At 42.7% G+C, this 17,738-nt stretch overlaps 1 protein-coding gene and 1 long non-coding RNA gene across 2 annotated transcripts; one reads left to right on the top strand and one right to left on the bottom strand.

Annotated features, from left to right (window-relative positions):
• TYMS (thymidylate synthetase) lies at positions 1–14,912 on the top strand. Its single transcript, XM_020794478.3, has 7 exons — positions 1–275; positions 4,196–4,269; positions 6,057–6,231; positions 7,204–7,305; positions 10,814–10,989; positions 13,824–13,895; positions 14,505–14,912. The coding sequence occupies exons 1-7, from the start codon at positions 89–91 to the stop codon at positions 14,640–14,642; spliced, it is 924 nt and encodes a 307-aa protein (XP_020650137.3). The 5' UTR covers positions 1–88; the 3' UTR covers positions 14,643–14,912.
• LOC144588568 (uncharacterized) lies at positions 6,631–10,981 on the bottom strand. Its single transcript, XR_013544182.1, has 2 exons — positions 10,585–10,981; positions 6,631–8,103 (listed from the first exon to the last, which is right to left on the bottom strand). It is a non-coding gene; the product is annotated as an uncharacterized LOC144588568 (long non-coding RNA).
• Positions 14,913–17,738: the final 2,826 nt, after the last annotated feature.

The raw sequence follows: 17,738 nt of genomic DNA, 5'->3' as shown, positions 1-17,738 counted from the left end.
TTTTGACATTCCGCGCGCGGGCGGGCGAGCGGGAGCGTCTGCAAGTGCGGGAGAAGGTCGGGTGCCTTTCTTCCCTTTCGTGTCCGCCATGCCCGCAGAGGGGAGTCCGGCGCTTCTTCAGGAGGACCCCTTCCCGGTCGCCTCGCCTCCTCACGGGGAGCTTCAGTACCTGCAGCAAGTGGAGCACATCCTGCGGTTCGGACACAGAAAGGAGGACCGGACCGGGATCGGGACCCTCTCGGTCTTCGGAATGCAAGCGCGCTACAGCCTCAGGGGTAAAGCCCTTCCCTTTTTCCCCACCGAATTTGCTTCCAGGACTTTTTTTTTTTTTGCTTCGGGTTTGTTTGCCTGTTTTGAGGCTTTCTTGTTTGGAGGGGGGGAAAAAAGCAAGCAGCATCTATCCGGTTACACGGTGTGCGACGCTGCAATTGCTAAGGCAACAATAGGCGGGGGGGGGGAACTCAGCCAGATAAAAATCACAGCCTATTATAGCAAAGCCTTAAATATTATACTTATTTCCCCAAATAGTTTTTATATTTAGAAGTCATTGTCTGGGCAGGGATGGCGGGAACCGGGGGGGGGAGAGGCGGAGGAACGGACACAACCGCCAATAGCAAGAGCTGCCGCCAGAGAAAGAAGCAAGAGATTCCCGCCAAAACCCAAAAATTGCTGATCCGGAAAGTGGGGTGTGTGCGTATATTTCTGTTCGTCAACGTGTTCGCGCGACTAGCACCAATCGCACCTTCCTCACATTTTGAGATTACTTGTCCAAGTTACTTCGCAAGTTGCATGTCAGGAACACGTTTCCAAAGCCCAAGATTTGGAGTGAGTCCAAACCAAAGGGAAGGGAAGTGGCGGGAGGCGACTGCACAAGGGCTTGAGTTTAGGCGTGACTTCCCAAGATCGTAACTTGTTGACTAATTGTGGTTTATTTATTTCTCTTTTCGAGGCAAAGCATTGCAAAGGCGACTGTGCTTTCCCAAAACAACAACTCACCATCTGATTCAATGTCAGATTCCCAGAATATTGCAAATTAAAAAAAAAAACCCACTGTAAGAAATTAAAGCATGGAGAAAATATTTAGGTTGTGATTTTGAAGCGTCACAATAAGTTATTCAAGGGAGTGCACAGGGCTCCACCTGTCCAGGGTGGCTTCCAGAAACCTCCCACGAGTTATCCATGTTTTTTTTTTTAAATCTCAAGATTTTGCATGGTGAAGCATCAGCATGCTTGTCCTCAATGGCTTGTTTTTGGGGTATTCTTCCCCAGAATATTTTTACACAGTGTTTTTATTCTTGAAGTTACTGTTAACCTGTCAAGCTCTTCCACTTCTGTTTCATTTTGATGAGGATCCATAATTGGTGTTTGTCATTTGTGTGCTGTACAGAAGAATTGGGAAACAGTAGCTCTCCCTATGTTTTTGGATTGCGAGTCCTATCAGCCATTATCAACATAGACAATGGGAATGAGTGTGGGTGTTGTAGCCCAACAACATCTGGAAAGCCACATTTGCCCCATAGTTGGCATAGGACTAATAGGACCAGGAATGGCTTAAGTGCTGGGTGATCAGCAGGTTTATATTACAGCTTACTTAAGAAGGTTACTTAGCTGGCTGGATAGCTCAACGAGGACGCAAGCCCACTGACAACAAAAGCCTCTATTGTACCTGGTTCTAATTTTTAAAAAAAATTACTACAATTTTAGCATACACACTAGGTACATGCATGTGCAGAATACTGTGTCGGGGGAGCAAGTTTTTCTGCTCCTCTGTTGGAGATCTATTTTGGAATAAAATTCTGCATGTGTGAACACACATGCACTTAAAAAAATCCTGCTGTCTGATACAGCGCTATACCAGATAGCAGGATTTTAAAAAAAGTTGGCATGCATCCATCTACTCATTCCGTTTGGTCACTTGTCCCTGCAGGGTTGTCCCCCTGAGTTCCCCCCCCCATTGCCCTCATACTTGCCCCCTTTGCTTGCCCGGTCACTTCCTTACCCACCGGGTTGCACGTCACTTGCCTGCCTAGTCCCACATCAAGCAAATTTGCTTGCCCTCTCCGCCCCCTTGCTAGCGCACCCCTCAGGTACATGTCCCCATGCCCTGCCACCCTCACCCCATGCCCCTTATTTTCATTTCCACCCCTCTCATCCTCCTCCCCTTTCTGTTCTTTCCACCTTTTCTGCCCCCCCACATTCTGGTGGACCCACCTAAGCAGAGATGGTTGTGGCAATAGTGGTCACAGCAGGAAACCCGAGGAGGAGGAGGTTGTGGTGATGAGGATGCACATAGTGCCACAGAAGTTTTGAATTCTGGCTGAAGTCCATGTGACTTTAGCCCAAATTTTTAAAAAGTGCTTATCCCTCTGCCGGTTTATTCCTGCAGTAGGAACATGCCCCATGTTTGGTATCTTGCAGCATAGCCAGAGGTTGGGAGTTTTATTCCTCACGATGCCTCCTGCGAGTAGAGCCAGCCTTGGGCAAGCTGCACAGTCTCAGGGCACTTCCAGAAGAAAGGAGTGGTAAACCACTTCTGAATATTATCTACCTGGAAAAAACTGAAAAGGACTATAAGTCAGAATTGACTTGCTGGCAAATGATGATGATGATTACTAAGAACGTAGCTTAATATTTTAAGCATGTGGTTTGTTATTACAGTTATGGTAACAAGTATTATCCACTATAATATGAAGCTATGTGAGTAAAATAAGTAAGAGAGATGTTTGCTATAAGGGAAACAGCCACCTGATAAAATAGAAGTGTAGATAGTATTTTGCAGAAAGAATTGCTGTAAGAACTGACTACAGTGGTGCCCCGCATAGCGAGATTAATCTGTTCGGGATTAATCGTCACTATGTGAAAACATCGCTAAACGGAATGGAAAAACCCATAGGAACACATTAAACTTTGTTTAATGCGTTCCTATGGGGCCCAAACTCACCGTTCAGCGAAGATCCTCCATAGCGCTGCCATTTTTGCGTCCTCGGTAAGTGAGGAAACCGCTCGAAAATGGTTGCGGCGGCCATTTTGGAACCGCCGATCAGCTGTTTGAAAAACATCGCAATGCGAAGATCGGTAAGCGAAATGCTTACCGATCATCGCAATGCAGTTTTGCCCATTAAAACATTGCAATGCGATCGCATTAGCGATCTAAAAAATTAGACCGCTGTGCGGATTCGTGGTTAAACGGTGCGCTCGTTATGCGAGGCACCACTGTATTTGTTTAGTGCTAATACATCTCCTGATTAATACAGTGGTGCCTCGCGGGACAATCCGCAAGACTATTGGTTTTTGCAATTGCTGTTGCGCTTCGCAAGACGTTTTTTTTCCTATGGACGATTTTCACAAGACGACGTTTGAGTTCATGACTTGCAAGATGATTTTTTTTAGGGACACTTTTTCACAAGACTGTTTTTGACAGTTGGGTCCGCGACTTGCAAGACAATTTTTTAACGGATGCTTTTTCACAAGACGAATATTTTTCTATGATATTTATAGTTTTTATTTGACTTTGTTCTGACTTTTTTGCCCATGGGAACGCATTACAGTGGTGCCTCGCTTAACGAGCGCACCGTATAACGACGAGTCTGCATAGCGATCCTGTTTTCAGGATCGCTAATGCGGAGGCATAGCGTCGGCCCCAATGGGCAAAACTTGCATAGCGAAGATCGGTAAGTGTTTCGCTTACCGATCTTCGCTTTGCGAAGCCCGCAGATCAGCTGTTCGGCGGTTTCAAAATGGCCGCCAGACGCCCAAAATGGCTGCGCGCAGCGTTTTCGCGCCCTCCCCTTGCTTACCGAAGGCGCAAAAATGGCTGCTGGACCCTGGAAACTTCACTAAACAGTGAGTTTTGTGCCCATTTGGAACGTCCCCGTTCCGTTTAGCGAAGTTTTCACATAGCGAAGGTTAATCCGCAACGGATTAACCTCGCTATGCGGGGCACCACTGTAATTAGATTCCAATGCATTTCTATGGGAAACCGCGTTTCGCAAGCCTTTTTTTCCACAAGACGATCCCCCCCATTGGAACACATTAACCAGATTTCAGTGCATTCCTATGGGGAACCACATTTCGCAAAATGACGTTTTTCACGGAACGAATTAACATCGTCTTGCGAGGCACCACTGTACTAGGAAATGTTCTCATACGTTTGTGTTTTCTTATTTGCTTTAACAGTTCTAACATGTATTTTCAGATCATTTTCCATTGCTAACAACGAAAAGGGTATTTTGGAAGGGAGTGCTTGAAGAACTACTTTGGTTTATAAAGGTATGGTATGTAATAGGTAATCTACTACAATAGTTTCACTAGCTATTGTGGCTCAGGATCACCTGAAATAATATATCTTTACTATATTTGAAGTATCTGAAGTTTAAGAAGTTATGGCAATTCTTTTGTACAGTGGTGCCTTGAGTTGCGAACTTAATCTGTTCCAGAATGATGGTAGTAACTCAATTTGGTCGTAACTCAAAGCACCATTTCCCATAGGAATACATTGAAACACAATTAATCTGTTTGGGCTGTTTATAAAGGTTAGAAAAAAGGCCAGGAAAGGAGGGAGGGAACAGTGGGGGGGGGGGGAGGAAAGAAAGAAGGTCATCACTGGGGTACACAGACCCCTCAGACAAAGATTTGTGCTTTTAGGTGCAAGAAGAGAGAGAAGACAATGGAGGGGGGAGAGTTTGGAGTTTAAAACAAAACAAAACTCACCCCATCCCAGCAGGGACTAAAAATGCTACAACTACACACTGCAAGACCCATCAAAGCACGGAAACATAACCCCCGAATCAAACAAACCCGTTCCAGCAGAGACTAAAAAACACACTGCAAAACCCATCATAATCTCCCCACCCAGCCCAAACTCTAGGAGCCACAGAATCAAACAAACCCGTTCCAACAGAATGGATCAGCAGAATAGCACAGAGAAATACCCCCCCCCCAGCCCAAACTCACACTGCAAAACAGTACTCACTCAGAACAGGCATTTTAAAAAGTACCAGGCAGTACAAAGGCTCTCTGCTAACACACACGCACTAACCGCTGGGTGGCGAAGGAGCTACAGAGAAGCAGCCTCTTTGCAGACCAACGGTTAGCAGTTTAAATTCTCTGCCCTTTTCCTGATCGTATCTCAAAGCTTGGTCACAAGTCAAAGCAAAATTTTGTGACCAGAGTTAGTCGTAACTCAATTTGGTGGCAAGTCAAGATGATCGTAGTTCAGGCACCACTGTATTTCAACTCTCATCTGTTGAGATGCAGAACCATTTTGGCCAGAGAGCCACATTCCCTTTCCGGGGGTCATATGTTTGACACCCGAAGCAAGAGAACTGCTGCACAAATTGAAAGCTAAAGTAGAAAAGCCACTTACACTTTCATTCATACACATATATTTATTAACAAAAATTCACAAAAGCACACATTTGTATACTAATCTCCCCCAAAACTTCACAAGAACAAAAGCAAAGTCTACTGCTTATATACTACCCCATAGTGCTTAAAGCAGTATCTGAGCAGTTTACAATTTAATTATTCAGGTTACACATTCTCTCCTCCCCCTCAAGCTGTGTACTTAACTTACCAACCTTGGAACAATGGAAGGCTGAGTCAACCCTGAGCAGCTATCCTGTTGGCACTGAACTTGGCTCGTGAGCAGAAACTTGACTGCAGTACTGCAGTTTAACAACTGTGTCACCAGTCTTTTAAGAGGGCTTTTCCCCATATGCATCTCTAATGGTATGATTAGAGACACATACTGGAAATAGCCCTCTTAAGTTTATGCTTCAGTTTACTGATTTGCTGAGGCTTAAGTGCTTGCAGCGAGTCAAGTAGCTCCTCATGCATAAGGCTCTTTTTCTTGGTCCTTTATTTCAGCGTTGGGAGATCTGTACATTTTCAGAGGCTATTGGGGCAATATTTGCCCTGCAGTGCTAGCCCATTGTTTTTAATTTGAACTAGAAATCCCCATGTATTCAGGAATTAAGGAATAGAGTAAATTTTAAGGCTATTTTGACTAGTATCAAAGACATTGATAGATAAACACTCTTTCTTATTTAACACAGGGCTCTACAAATGCAAAAGAGCTTTCTGCTAAAGGAGTTAAAATCTGGGATGCCAACGGTTCTCGTGAATTCTTAGACAAGCAGGGATTCTATTCCAGAGAAGAAGGAGATCTTGGCCCAGTTTATGGCTTCCAGTGGAGACATTTTGGAGCTGAATATAAAGATATGCATAAAGGTGGAGACAGAGTAAATTTTGTTTTTCTATATTTAGGTATCTTCAAATGTGAAGACAGAACTCATTGCTTAATCCAGTATTCTATGATATTGAAGATATAATTGTAAAATATTACAATAATTTAACAGCATCCTTCATCCTCTAGGAGGATGAAGTTGAATAGACGTTGCATTTCAAAATAATTATGGTTCAGAAAAGATGTCTTTTTGCTCTGTTAGGCCACTGTAGGAAAATACTTATAATTGGTACTATCATAGCCATAGCTAAAAGTTACCAGCTTTCCCTGGGAAAGCTGTATTGAATCAATACAGAATAAGCAGATTTGTTCAATAGCTCAAACAACCTCATGCACTAAGGTGGATTCATACGTAGGTATCTCCACTTAACAGTTTTAACATCTGTGCTTTCAGTCAAGTGACATCAGATAGTGATACTTTGCAGTTCAGTTTGCTGAGCCATCTAGAGTAAAGCACTTTTATGCTAATTATACATTTTGTTCATATATGCACATTCTTTTTCTCTTGATTTCTAGCAGTTAAAATGTGAATTAATTCTGTACTGTGGTTGAGGTGTGATTGGATAATATAAACATTTTGTCTGGTGTTAAGTATGTGATGGGTCGTTAACATATGGAAGTAATTACTTCATGTTGTAGCTATCAGAAGAGAATTTGTTTAATGTGAGCCAATATGGTCTTATGTGTGTCAGTGATGGCTGTGATCTCATAATGCATACCATCCAATCAAAGCAAACTTTGTTTCTCTTAGTAGACATTGCCAAAGGGAAAATACACTTGTCATTTTAAATACATATAATGTTATTATGGAGTACTTTAATGGGATAATAGGTGAGTAAGTGTCATGAATTTCCTCTTATGAGTTCGTCTGGCATACTGTATGTACTTTGCAGAGTTATCAGTAAATTGGGCATTCTTTTAATTCTCTTGCTTCTTCTTTCCCCATCTCTTATTAGATTACACAGGACAAGGCATAGATCAATTGCAGCAGGTAATTGATACTATCAGAAATGATCCAGATAACAGAAGAATTATCATGTGCGCATGGAATCCTAAAGGTATAGTATGGTAATTAATATTTTAGTGTTAACTATTGTCATAGTTGTACATGCCGCCAGCTGTGTTAACCTGGATTGAAAATACATTCCCAAAATGCCCATGTAAGCTCTATAAGAGAGCAGTTCATGCATATCAACTATCCACTTTGCATTATACTTTGACATAGGGCATGTCCAGATGGGTATACAGCTTGCTATTTGGATTGCTTTTGTTGCTGTTTGGTTTAAATCACAGCTTTCACGTGTGTTTTGACTTGGAGCAATCCATCCCATCCATTTTCAGAGCTGTGCCACTCCTTTTTGGCACGGTGATAAGTCTACAGGTTTTTGGACACAATGGGGAGTGCTCCTAATTACCCTTCTGTAGCCTATTCCGGTGGTTAGTTTGCACCCAAGTAGAGCTGAAGGTAGTTTTATCTGAGATGACAATCCTGTGACATATTTGCTGAGTTGTGGCATTCAAAGGGACAACGGAGAACCCTTTTTGTCTTTTTGCATCTACTCTACCATTTTAATTTTTAAAATATTTTCCTGTCAATATAACACTATTCTAGATAAAGGGGATACACTGGCGGCATGTGTCCCATAATGCTAGGTAGATGCATTGTTGTTGTGCAACATCACTTACTTTATTTAACAACAAAAAGAAAGCCCCCGTTATCTGCCAAATGACAGCCATGGGAAAAGGCAGGGGAAGAGGTTTGGAATAGAGTGTCATTAATCGAAAGGGGGAGGAATTGGAGCGATCCAGATATCTCTCATGTGGGAGACAAAATAGATTGCATTAAAGGTAAGAACCTCTTAATCCCTTGCCAAGGCACTCGTCCAGTCCCTTAGAGCATCCTCTTCTACCAATTCCCATAAACACACTCCTTCCTGGTTTGACACAGAATGCTTGAATGCCAAGAAGTGTGTCAGGCAGTTTTTCCTCTTAGTCCGCCGTGACCCTTCCCCGGCCCTTTTAAAATCATACTTCCATCTGAGGAAAACTTGCCGACTCCTCCTAGAAGAAAAGAAGCACTTATTTGCCCAACACAACTGGAATTTACTCCATGATGCAATCCACTCCAACAACCATAAAGCTTTCTGGTCCCTGGTTTCCCGCACTAACTCCCCCTTAGCTCGTAATGTTTCACCTCCCATTCCTGCCTCTACTTGGACCACTCACTTTTCTAGAATCTTTACAGCTCCAACTACACATAACGACCCGATCCTGCATCCCCCAGACCTACCGGAATGGCCACCGGTCACCCCGAATGAGGTGGAAGAACTTATTAATACTTTGAAAACTGGGAAAGCGCCAGGTCCTGATGACATTCCATCCGAAATCCTCATAAGCAACCCCTCATGGTGGTCGGGGCCTTTATCCAACCTATTCACATTAATCAACCATTCAGGTCTTTTCCCTCACGCCTGGCTATCCTCAATTATTGTACCCATTTACAAAAAGGGCGACCCTGCCTCACCGAATAACTACAGACCAATAAGCCTCCTCTCATCCATTGGGAAGCTTTATTCCAAACTACTACTCAACAGACTCACAACCTGGGCACTTTCAAAAGCCCTCCCAGGCAGAGAACAAATAGGTTTCCGCCCAGGTGCTTCCACACTTGACCACGCCTTCACACTATCCTTTCTCGCAGAAAAATACTCCGTTCATTATGGAGCCAGATTGTACACGGCCTTTATTGATCTTAGAGGAGCGTTTGACTCAATTAATAGGGACATACTGTGGAAGAAACTGTCCAATTGGGGGATCGACCCCCGCCTTCTCTTCCTGATCCAACGCCTTCACTCTTCCAACTCGTGCCGGATTCGCCTCGATGGCGCAGGCTCCATGACCGACGAAATCCCTATCAACAAAGGAGTCCGCCAAGGGTGTATACTTGCCCCTTCACTTTTCAATCTATTCCTTGCAGATCTGCCTCCCGCTCTTCCTAGCTCTGGAACCTCCCCTCCCTCTCTCAATGGTGTCCCTGTACCTATTCTTCTTTATGCAGACGACGCAGTACTGCTGTCTGTCACTAAACCTGGCCTCCGACTTCTGCTATCCTCTTTCCAAGAATACTGCTTCTCCAATGAATTATCAATCAATCCCGAGAAAACAAAAATCCTGGTTTTCTCGAAATCCTGGGCCCCGACAGCCTGGAAGATTGGTAATCTATCATTCCAGCAAGTCCAGACTTTCAAATATCTGGGGATCACCTTCCACTCCCGACTCAGCTGGACTCACCATTGTAAAGCTGCCATTTCGTCTGCCATGCCACATTTAAATGCAGTCGCCCGTTTCCACTTCAACAGTGGCAACCAGTACATTCCGGCTGCTCTCCATATATTTCAAATCAAAATCCTCTCCCAGCTGCTATATGGAGCCCCAATCTGGATCGAGGCTGCTAATCAAGACCTTGATAAAGTCGCTGCCTCCTTTCTCAGAAGGATTCTTGGAGTCCCAAACCTAATTAGATTGTCCACATTGATACTCGAATTAGGCATGCACCTTCCCTCTACTATCGCTTGGTCCCTAACCTTCAAGTTCTGGCTTAGACTACACCTCAATACCCAACCAGATTCCATACTCAATGACCTACTAAAAGATCCTTTTTCATCCAAGTGGTTCAATATTCTTGATGCTAAGCTCGCATCCTTGGACCTCTCCCCCGAATCTCTTTCAGACACCACCCTTCACAGAGCCCATCAAATCATCAAATCTAAACTCTGGCAACAGGAACTCAATTTATTACTCCCCAATTTAAATCCTATTTGTTCCCCTCACTTCTTCGGCCTTTCCCCTTCACTCGGTAGACCCTCAAACTATTTTAGTAAATTAATTAATCCAAGTAAAAGGAGGGCTTTTATGCTAGCAAGACTAAACATTTTCCCATCAGCTGTTCACTTTGGAAGATTTGCAAACATACCACGCAACAATAGACTCTGTCTCTTTTGCTCATCTGAGCCCGATACCCTAGACCACATATTATTCCGCTGCCCGACTCATCAACATTTAAGAAACAACATCCTTGAACCCCTTCTGTCGTCCCTTTTTGTTTCCCTAGCTGACCCCCTCCCCACCCTTTTAAGCGATTACTCGGCGACCATCACTAGCGTGGTAGCGGATTTTCTTTTAGCGGTCTCCAAGTCAAAACCCCTGCCCCATCCCCCCCCCGCATCACCCTCCCAGTTCTTACCTTCACGCCCGTCCTTCTTGGTTTGTAACACTATGACAAATTGTTACTGCTGTTTTATCCCCTTTTAATGCCAATAAAGGTTTTAAGAAAGAACCTCTTAAGTGCAAACTAGAACACTCCAGCTTCCCCTGTCTGGATGTGCCCATAGATTATTTTCCCGTTTGTAATACTGGCATATAGATGGAGAAACTGGAATTGCTACGTAGTTTAAATACAAAGAGACCCAGTGAGATTGCATTGTGGGTGTAATTTTGACATTAGATATATTTGTAAACTATTTTGTTTTTAAGAAAGTTTTTACTGTTTCTTCTTTTGTATATCAGATATATCTGCAATGGCTTTACCACCGTGTCATGCTCTTTGCCAATTCTATGTTTTAAATGGTGAACTGTCTTGTCAGTTATATCAGCGTTCTGGAGACATGGGATTAGGAGTACCTTTCAACATTGCCAGTTACTCATTGCTCACTTCAATGATCGCTCATGTTACAGGCTTGAAGGTACTTTCCACACTTTTATATTTTAACGTACTTGTTTTAAAAATTAGGAATAAGAAGTGGTGTAGGCAGTACAAAGTTGGATACAAAGTTGTGTAGAGTGCATACTTACAAACTGGATGCTTCCTTGATTGCCATTCCCTGTAAGAGGTGGCTTTTTTGCCTGCTAAGCTATCTTGATTTATAGCTTAGTAAACCAAATTTCTAGAATCGGATCTCGTATCTTTTCCTTAGTGCATATATTTTCTACATATTCAATTTTTATCTGTATAGAATATGCTTGGATAAAATATGTATTCCAAATATTCCTATTGTAAAAATCTTTTTCTTAAACTAGCATTTCTAACAATTTGTGAAGTCATACCAACAGTGCACTTAACTTTGGAGTGTGAGGGTTCGTTTGTAGGGGCTTCAGTCACACCAAATAAAGTATGAGATGGTTTGAACTCAACAATATTATCTTCGTTTATTAACGTTTCAACATTAACTGCAACGTCCCTTTGAACAGGATTTAACATCTCTTGCTGTCGAAACCGTGACTGCAAGGGTGTCCAAACATTACAGTGGTGCCTCGCTTAGCGATCGCTCCGTTGAGCGATGAATTCGCATAGCGAGGGGGTCCAGGCCATCGCTGGAGCGTTCGCTCAGCGATGGCCCCTATGGTGTTTTTTTCGCGGTGCGACGATCGCTAAGCGATTCGCTTAGCGATTTTCGCACAACGAAGCGGGGGAGAACAGCTGATCGGTGGTTCCAAAATGGCCACCACAACTTTCCCAAAATGGCCGCCCCTATGGAGAAGTTTCGCTCAACGGTAAGTTTAGGGCCCATTGGAACGCATTAAACCAAGTTTAATGCGTTTTAATGGTTTTTTTTGTTCCGTTGAGCGATGTTTCTCATAGCGATGGTTAATCCGGAACGGATTAACCTCGCTATGCAAGGCACCGCTGTATTAACAAACGGATTTAGTTCGTCAAACTCCCACGGTCCAGATAAGACTTTCTCTGTAACCGGAGGGTCTCCTTCATCTCCCTCTGCAGCTAGTAATGGTAGGGTCTCCTCATCTCCGCTCCAACCCCAGAATGGGTTATCCCCTCGGACTGGCCAACCACGGTCCGGGAAGACTCCCATCTTCTGGAGCTTGGAAAGATGCCATGTCTTCCTGGTCTTGATCTCCCGTGCCACCACCTCACGTTCTTCCCGGAGACAGTGCCTCCACTCCTTTGCCTCCGTCTCTCCCCAGTAGGAGGGACAAGGCTGTTGTCCCTGACGCCTCCGCCATTCAGCCTCCTCGTGGGGAACCTTTACTTGTTCCCATTTCCTTGTACAGGGATCCTGTACCCAAATCTTTTCCCAACTGCCCGGGATGTCGTCCCGTTTCTCCCTTATATCCCCTACTCCCGCCTCCACCGACCTTTTCCCGCCAAATCTTCACCGGTTTGCACTGCCACATTTAACCCTTTTCCCCCTGTTACACTACATCAACACTCTCTCACACTTCAGGTAGACTGCCACCAACCATTCCCTATAATGAGTCACACAGACAGGAATGGATTTCAAAAACAAGAGAACTAAAATTTATTGATTGGTACACACTTGGATTGGTAAACAAATAAAACAAGAGACTATTTAAATCAAGGCACTAGCATAAACAGACTCTAAATGTTTGTTCATACAGAACACAGAGCTCACACAGAACTCCACAAAACTCAATCCAGAACTGCTCCAGCAGAACTTAAAACAGAACCCCTTCATGACACACTCTCCCCAATATATATCCATCCCAGCTCCACCCACTGATGTCCCGCCTTCCTCCCACTATTGGATGAACTCCCTCCAAAACCTTGAAGGACAGGAGACATCATAGCTGGCTGTAACACCCCCCAATACCAAGTCCTGGGTATCCACCCCTTGATGTTTCTGTCCCTCTCTGTCTCTCAGCTCCTCCAGCTCTTTAGTGTCCACCTTCTTACTTTCCTTCCTAGGTGGAGAAGGTGGAGGGGAGGTCTGAGTCTCTTTAGAGTGAGATGGGAGTGACGGCACTCCTACAAATGCTTCCCGGCCCTGGCCTGGGGCTTCACATGGAGGAAGCACCATTCGAAACAGTGTATGAAACTACGGTGTATAAGATTTCACTGTAGGCATGGGAAAACTGTATGATACAGTTTTGTTATCATTTCAGGGTTTTTTTTTTATTCCCCCCCTTCATTTTGGGCTGGCTAAGCCCTATTTTTACAAAAAAAGGTTAATGTCAGGTGAAAAGAGAACACTTTTTGAACAGATTCTAAATATTCATATTTTAGAAATTATCCTAATTGAGTTTTAATTTACATAGGGAAGTCTTTAAATCAGCGACTGAAATCCTGTTGTGCAACTTTGTGTATACAAAAGTGATGATGTCATCATCAAACTGATAATTATGAAAGGCTTTCTTTGGTAACTATAGGGCACATATGTCTTTATTGTATGTACACCCCAAAATTGCCATTAATCAGTGGCCATTTGCCTATTATCAGTGGCAATTCACAACTGATGTTGATATCATCAGGCTGTGGAAAAACTTGCACACATGGAGCTGTGCAACAGGATTTCAGCCAATGTTTATGGCAGAGCTAAGTCTAAGGATTTGTTTTAGGACAGAAGTTACTATTTGACGTTAAAGATATTAGAAATATACTTCAGTGAAATTAATTTTAAAGAATCTACCCTTGTGTCTGTATTTGTAGGGGATTCACAGAGAAATACAGAAAACATGTACAGGAAACATGAATTGTTAGCATCATCATGTATATTTGCTATTTTTCCTCATACACTAAAGCTCCACTCTTTTTTTAATACAGCTTGGTGAGTTTATACACACACTAGGAGATGCTCATGTATACCTAAACCATATTGAGCCTTTGAAAATCCAGGTAAATATCAAAATCGCTATTTACAGATTCTCATTTTAATTGTAACTTCTTCTGTTTCTTGCAGCAGCTGCATAATATTACATAGCTGCATGTGCTCTGCCTGATTTGATAGAAGCTAAAGGCTGTATTCTTATTAATCTGCACCATGCTACATAAGCAAAATAAATACTGAAATAGTGTGCTTTGTCTTTAATTTTACTGTCATTCTGGAATTGGTGGAAACCTTTGCATTTTTCCTGAGGCTAGCAAATACCAACTGGAGTGGAGGATGCCACAATCAAACATTATGGAGTGGATCTCCATGGGCTTTTAGATAGGTACTTTCTGGAAAGGTAGGAGAGTGCTGTTTTACTATGTTAACAATTTTTTGTCAAAACAGTCATATTTGTAGGTAAATAAATCTCCAGTAAGGCCAATCTTGAAGACTATTTGGAATTATCTTTGTAGTTAATACTCCAAAAGCAGCTTTCTAATTGCATAGTGGAAGAAGTGCATCAGTTTAAACTAAGGGTTGTCAAATATATTACTAACACAAGTATGCTTTAGTAAGCAGTTCTGTAACTAAGCTCACCTGTTATGGAATAATTATAATATATTTTGAAATTTCAGCTTCAGAGGCAACCAAGACCCTTTCCCAAACTCAAAATTCTTCGGAAAGTTGAAAACATCAATGACTTCAAAGCAGATGATTTTGAAATAGAAGGGTATAATCCTCATCCTGCTATTAAAATGGAAATGGCTGTCTAAGTGGACTTGTTGCAATATTTCTACATGCCTTAATATTCGGTTTGCAGTGTTTTTAAACAGCCGTGTTCACTTAGAAGGTCAAAAGGGAAATCATTCTGTGATGAATGATCACAGCTGTTACATGGAATTTGAATGGACTATTTAAATATGTACTGTATTTCATACAACACTTTTGTACGGAGGATACTAGCTGTGAAAGATAAATAGGTTATATTTTTATTTGTATAACATTTTTCAAAAAATGCCTAATAAACTAGATGCTGTACTGTAGTGCAATTGTGTTACATAATTTGGAAGACAAAGTTTTTATATGGTACTAATATACTATGCCAAACATTTAAAAATTCCAGAAATACTTGAAGCTACAGAAAAAGCATTGAGAATGGAGGGGAGTGCAGTTATTTGAGGACAAACTGAAGTATATATGCATTGCTAATCAACACTAGTTAATTTATTTAGTAGAACATACACTATTTACCGTATTTTTCCATGTATAAGGCTATACTTTGGTCTAAAATCTTTAGACTAAAAATTGAGGGTCGTCTTATACACGGAAGTAAGATGAGGAGAGAACAAAAACAAGTGGAGGGGAAAGCAGGGATCAAAGTGATCTTGCAGGGCTTTGATCCCAGCTTTCCCCTCTCCACTTGCTAAACCCCACTTAGATTTCTTAATTTTGGGTTAGAAAAGGGGGGGCGTCTTATACATGGAAAATATGGTATAGTCTAACCTTCAGAATGATAAAGAACAGCTCTTCATATTTACTCAGTAACTCAGTAAGCATAGTAAATTATTGTTTAGTAAATCTTGTGACCAGGTAAACATCCTTGTTATCATAAATATAAATGATTAACAGAGGGAGTCTGAATGTATCTGGTGCTTAACTGGCAGGTAAGTGTGTAGGATTGCAGGCCAAAGTGTTTCTTAAAAACAAGAAAAGCAGATGAGAGATAATTTCTACTTTGTTCAAACTAGATCAAATATTACCATAAGAATGCAAATAAATTGTTAAAAGGAAAAGGATTCCATACATATTCCTCATGGCAGCTTGGCCTTCCAGGTGTTAAGACTGAGGGCTGAGGGTAGTTGCATCCAACATCCTCTAGGCAACCACATGTTCTTCGTGGTCTCTGAATGCACGCTAATGGGTTTAATCTGTGCTTGTGCAGAAGTCTCTGGAATATTCTAGAGCTTTATGATACGTTCAAGGGCCGCCCACGTGGTCTGCCCGTCCTGGTAATTACCTCAGTTCCTTTTTGCCGCCGCTGAGGTCTCTCTTGTTGAGCTACCGTTCGTCTTCAGCGATAGCTGGAGTTACAAACTTTTTTTAAAAATTTATTTATTTATTTATTTATTTGATTTATACCCTGCCCATCTGGCCTAAAAGGCCAATCTAGGCGGCTTTTATTGATTCACCATCTTCTATAATCAAGGTGTCTCCAATATGTGTCCTCCTGCACCTTCCCCACAATGGTTGCTACCTGTTGTTCTTCACTGGCTTACCTCTGCTCCATTTGAGCCACTCGCTACCGTCTCAGAGCACCTCCTTGACACTCTTCCTGGACGCCATTACTTCTGCTTGTAGAGCCTCGGAACTTGCTGCCCTCAGGGTTGATCCTCCATTTCTTCAATTTCACCTGGTCAAGGTCACCCTTTCCCCTGATGTCTACTTTCTACCAAAGGTTGTGTCACATTTTCACTTCTCACAACCTATTGTTTTACCTACCTTTTTTCCATCACCTATGAATTACCTAGAATGGTCTCTACACGCATTGGATGTTAGATGTGCACTAGCTTTTTATGTCTCATGGACTTCTTCCTTCTGCATATCAAAACAACTTCCCTCACAGAGGTTCCCATGTTTCTTCTCAATCTATATCCCTTTGGATTGTTTCCACTAAAAAGTTAGCATACCAGCTAGCCAAACAGCCTCTACCTGCTGGTATTAAGACTCAATTCTACCAGAGCTTTGGCTACCTCTGCAGCCTTTCTTCGTGGAGTACCACTCCTGGATGTTTGTAAAGCTGCCACATGGGCAACACCATCTTAATTTCCCACCTACTATCGCCTTGATCTGAGAGCCAAGAAGGATGCATCGTTTGGAAGAGCTGTACTTCTGTTCTTCCGTGACATTCCTCCTCCGGTAAGTTAGCTTGTCAATCACCCATTAGTGTGCATTCACAGAGACCATGAAGAAGAGAGGTTACTTGCCTGTAACTGGTTCTTTGAGTGGTCATCTGTGAATTCACACTTCCTGCCCGTCCTCCCTTCTGTCCGTCAGTCCTATATCACTTGTTGCAGCGGTGGGCTGTTCTTCGGAACTTGAGGTAATTATCAGGACGGGCAGACCACGTGGGCTAGGGGAGCAGCCCTTGACAAACATATCATAAAGCTCTAATCTAGAATATTCTGGAGACCTCTGCGCAAGTGCAGATTAAACCCATTAGTGTGAATTCACAGATGATCACTCGAAGAACCAAAGTTATAGGTAAGTAACCTCTCTTTCTCCTTCTCTGCTGCCTGTATTGAAAAGGCATCTTGGATCTGAATATTCGCCACAAATGAAATGGATAGTCCACAGGGCATCTTCCTCAACTTCCTGGCAGCATGGTAGCTCCTCCCCCCTCAAAAAACAACAACAACTGCAAGTTGACTTAAGCATGGGAAGGGAGGATTTATATCCCCCTTCTACACACACCAAGATTGCTGCATGTAGTGGCTGACTTCAAGAAAAGCTTGATGGTTCTAGTGGAAATTTTTTTCTCAGTTAACTGCTGCCCAAGGTTGTGGGAAAATGTGTTTGGAGGCGTGTGAGTTAAGTGTAGATAGGGCTTTGACCTCAACTGCTGATGGAAGAATAGGGAGCAGAAGGAATATGGGTCTTCAGGGGATAAGTTTCCCTCTCTCTGGTCTAATAGAGAGGAATTACTTTTAATGCAGGGGTGAGAAAAATGTGGCTCTCCAGACACTATTGGACTACAGCTCCTGGCATTCCTCACCAGTGCTTATGTTGACAAAAGTTGATGGGAGTTGCTGTCTAGTAAAGGCTGGAAGGATACATTTTTGTTTGCCCTGCTATTTTAAGATAGTCAAAGG

The sequence above is a fragment of the Pogona vitticeps genome, chromosome 4 (genome assembly GCF_051106095.1).
Source record: "Pogona vitticeps strain Pit_001003342236 chromosome 4, PviZW2.1, whole genome shotgun sequence".
NCBI classification, from domain to species: Eukaryota; Metazoa; Chordata; class Lepidosauria; order Squamata; family Agamidae; genus Pogona; species Pogona vitticeps.
Note: the sequence above shows the minus strand (reverse complement) of the source record. Positions and strands in the feature narration are given on the sequence as shown.

Coding starts and splice junctions, on each gene's coding strand:
- TYMS (XM_020794478.3), top strand. CDS start 89: ATGCCCGCAGAGGGGAGTCCGGCGCTTCTTCAGGAGGACCCCTTCCCG. Junction 276..4,195: donor AGCGCGCTACAGCCTCAGGG/GTAAAGCCCTTC, acceptor ATGTATTTTCAG/ATCATTTTCCATTGCTAACA. Junction 4,270..6,056: donor AACTACTTTGGTTTATAAAG/GTATGGTATGTA, acceptor TATTTAACACAG/GGCTCTACAAATGCAAAAGA.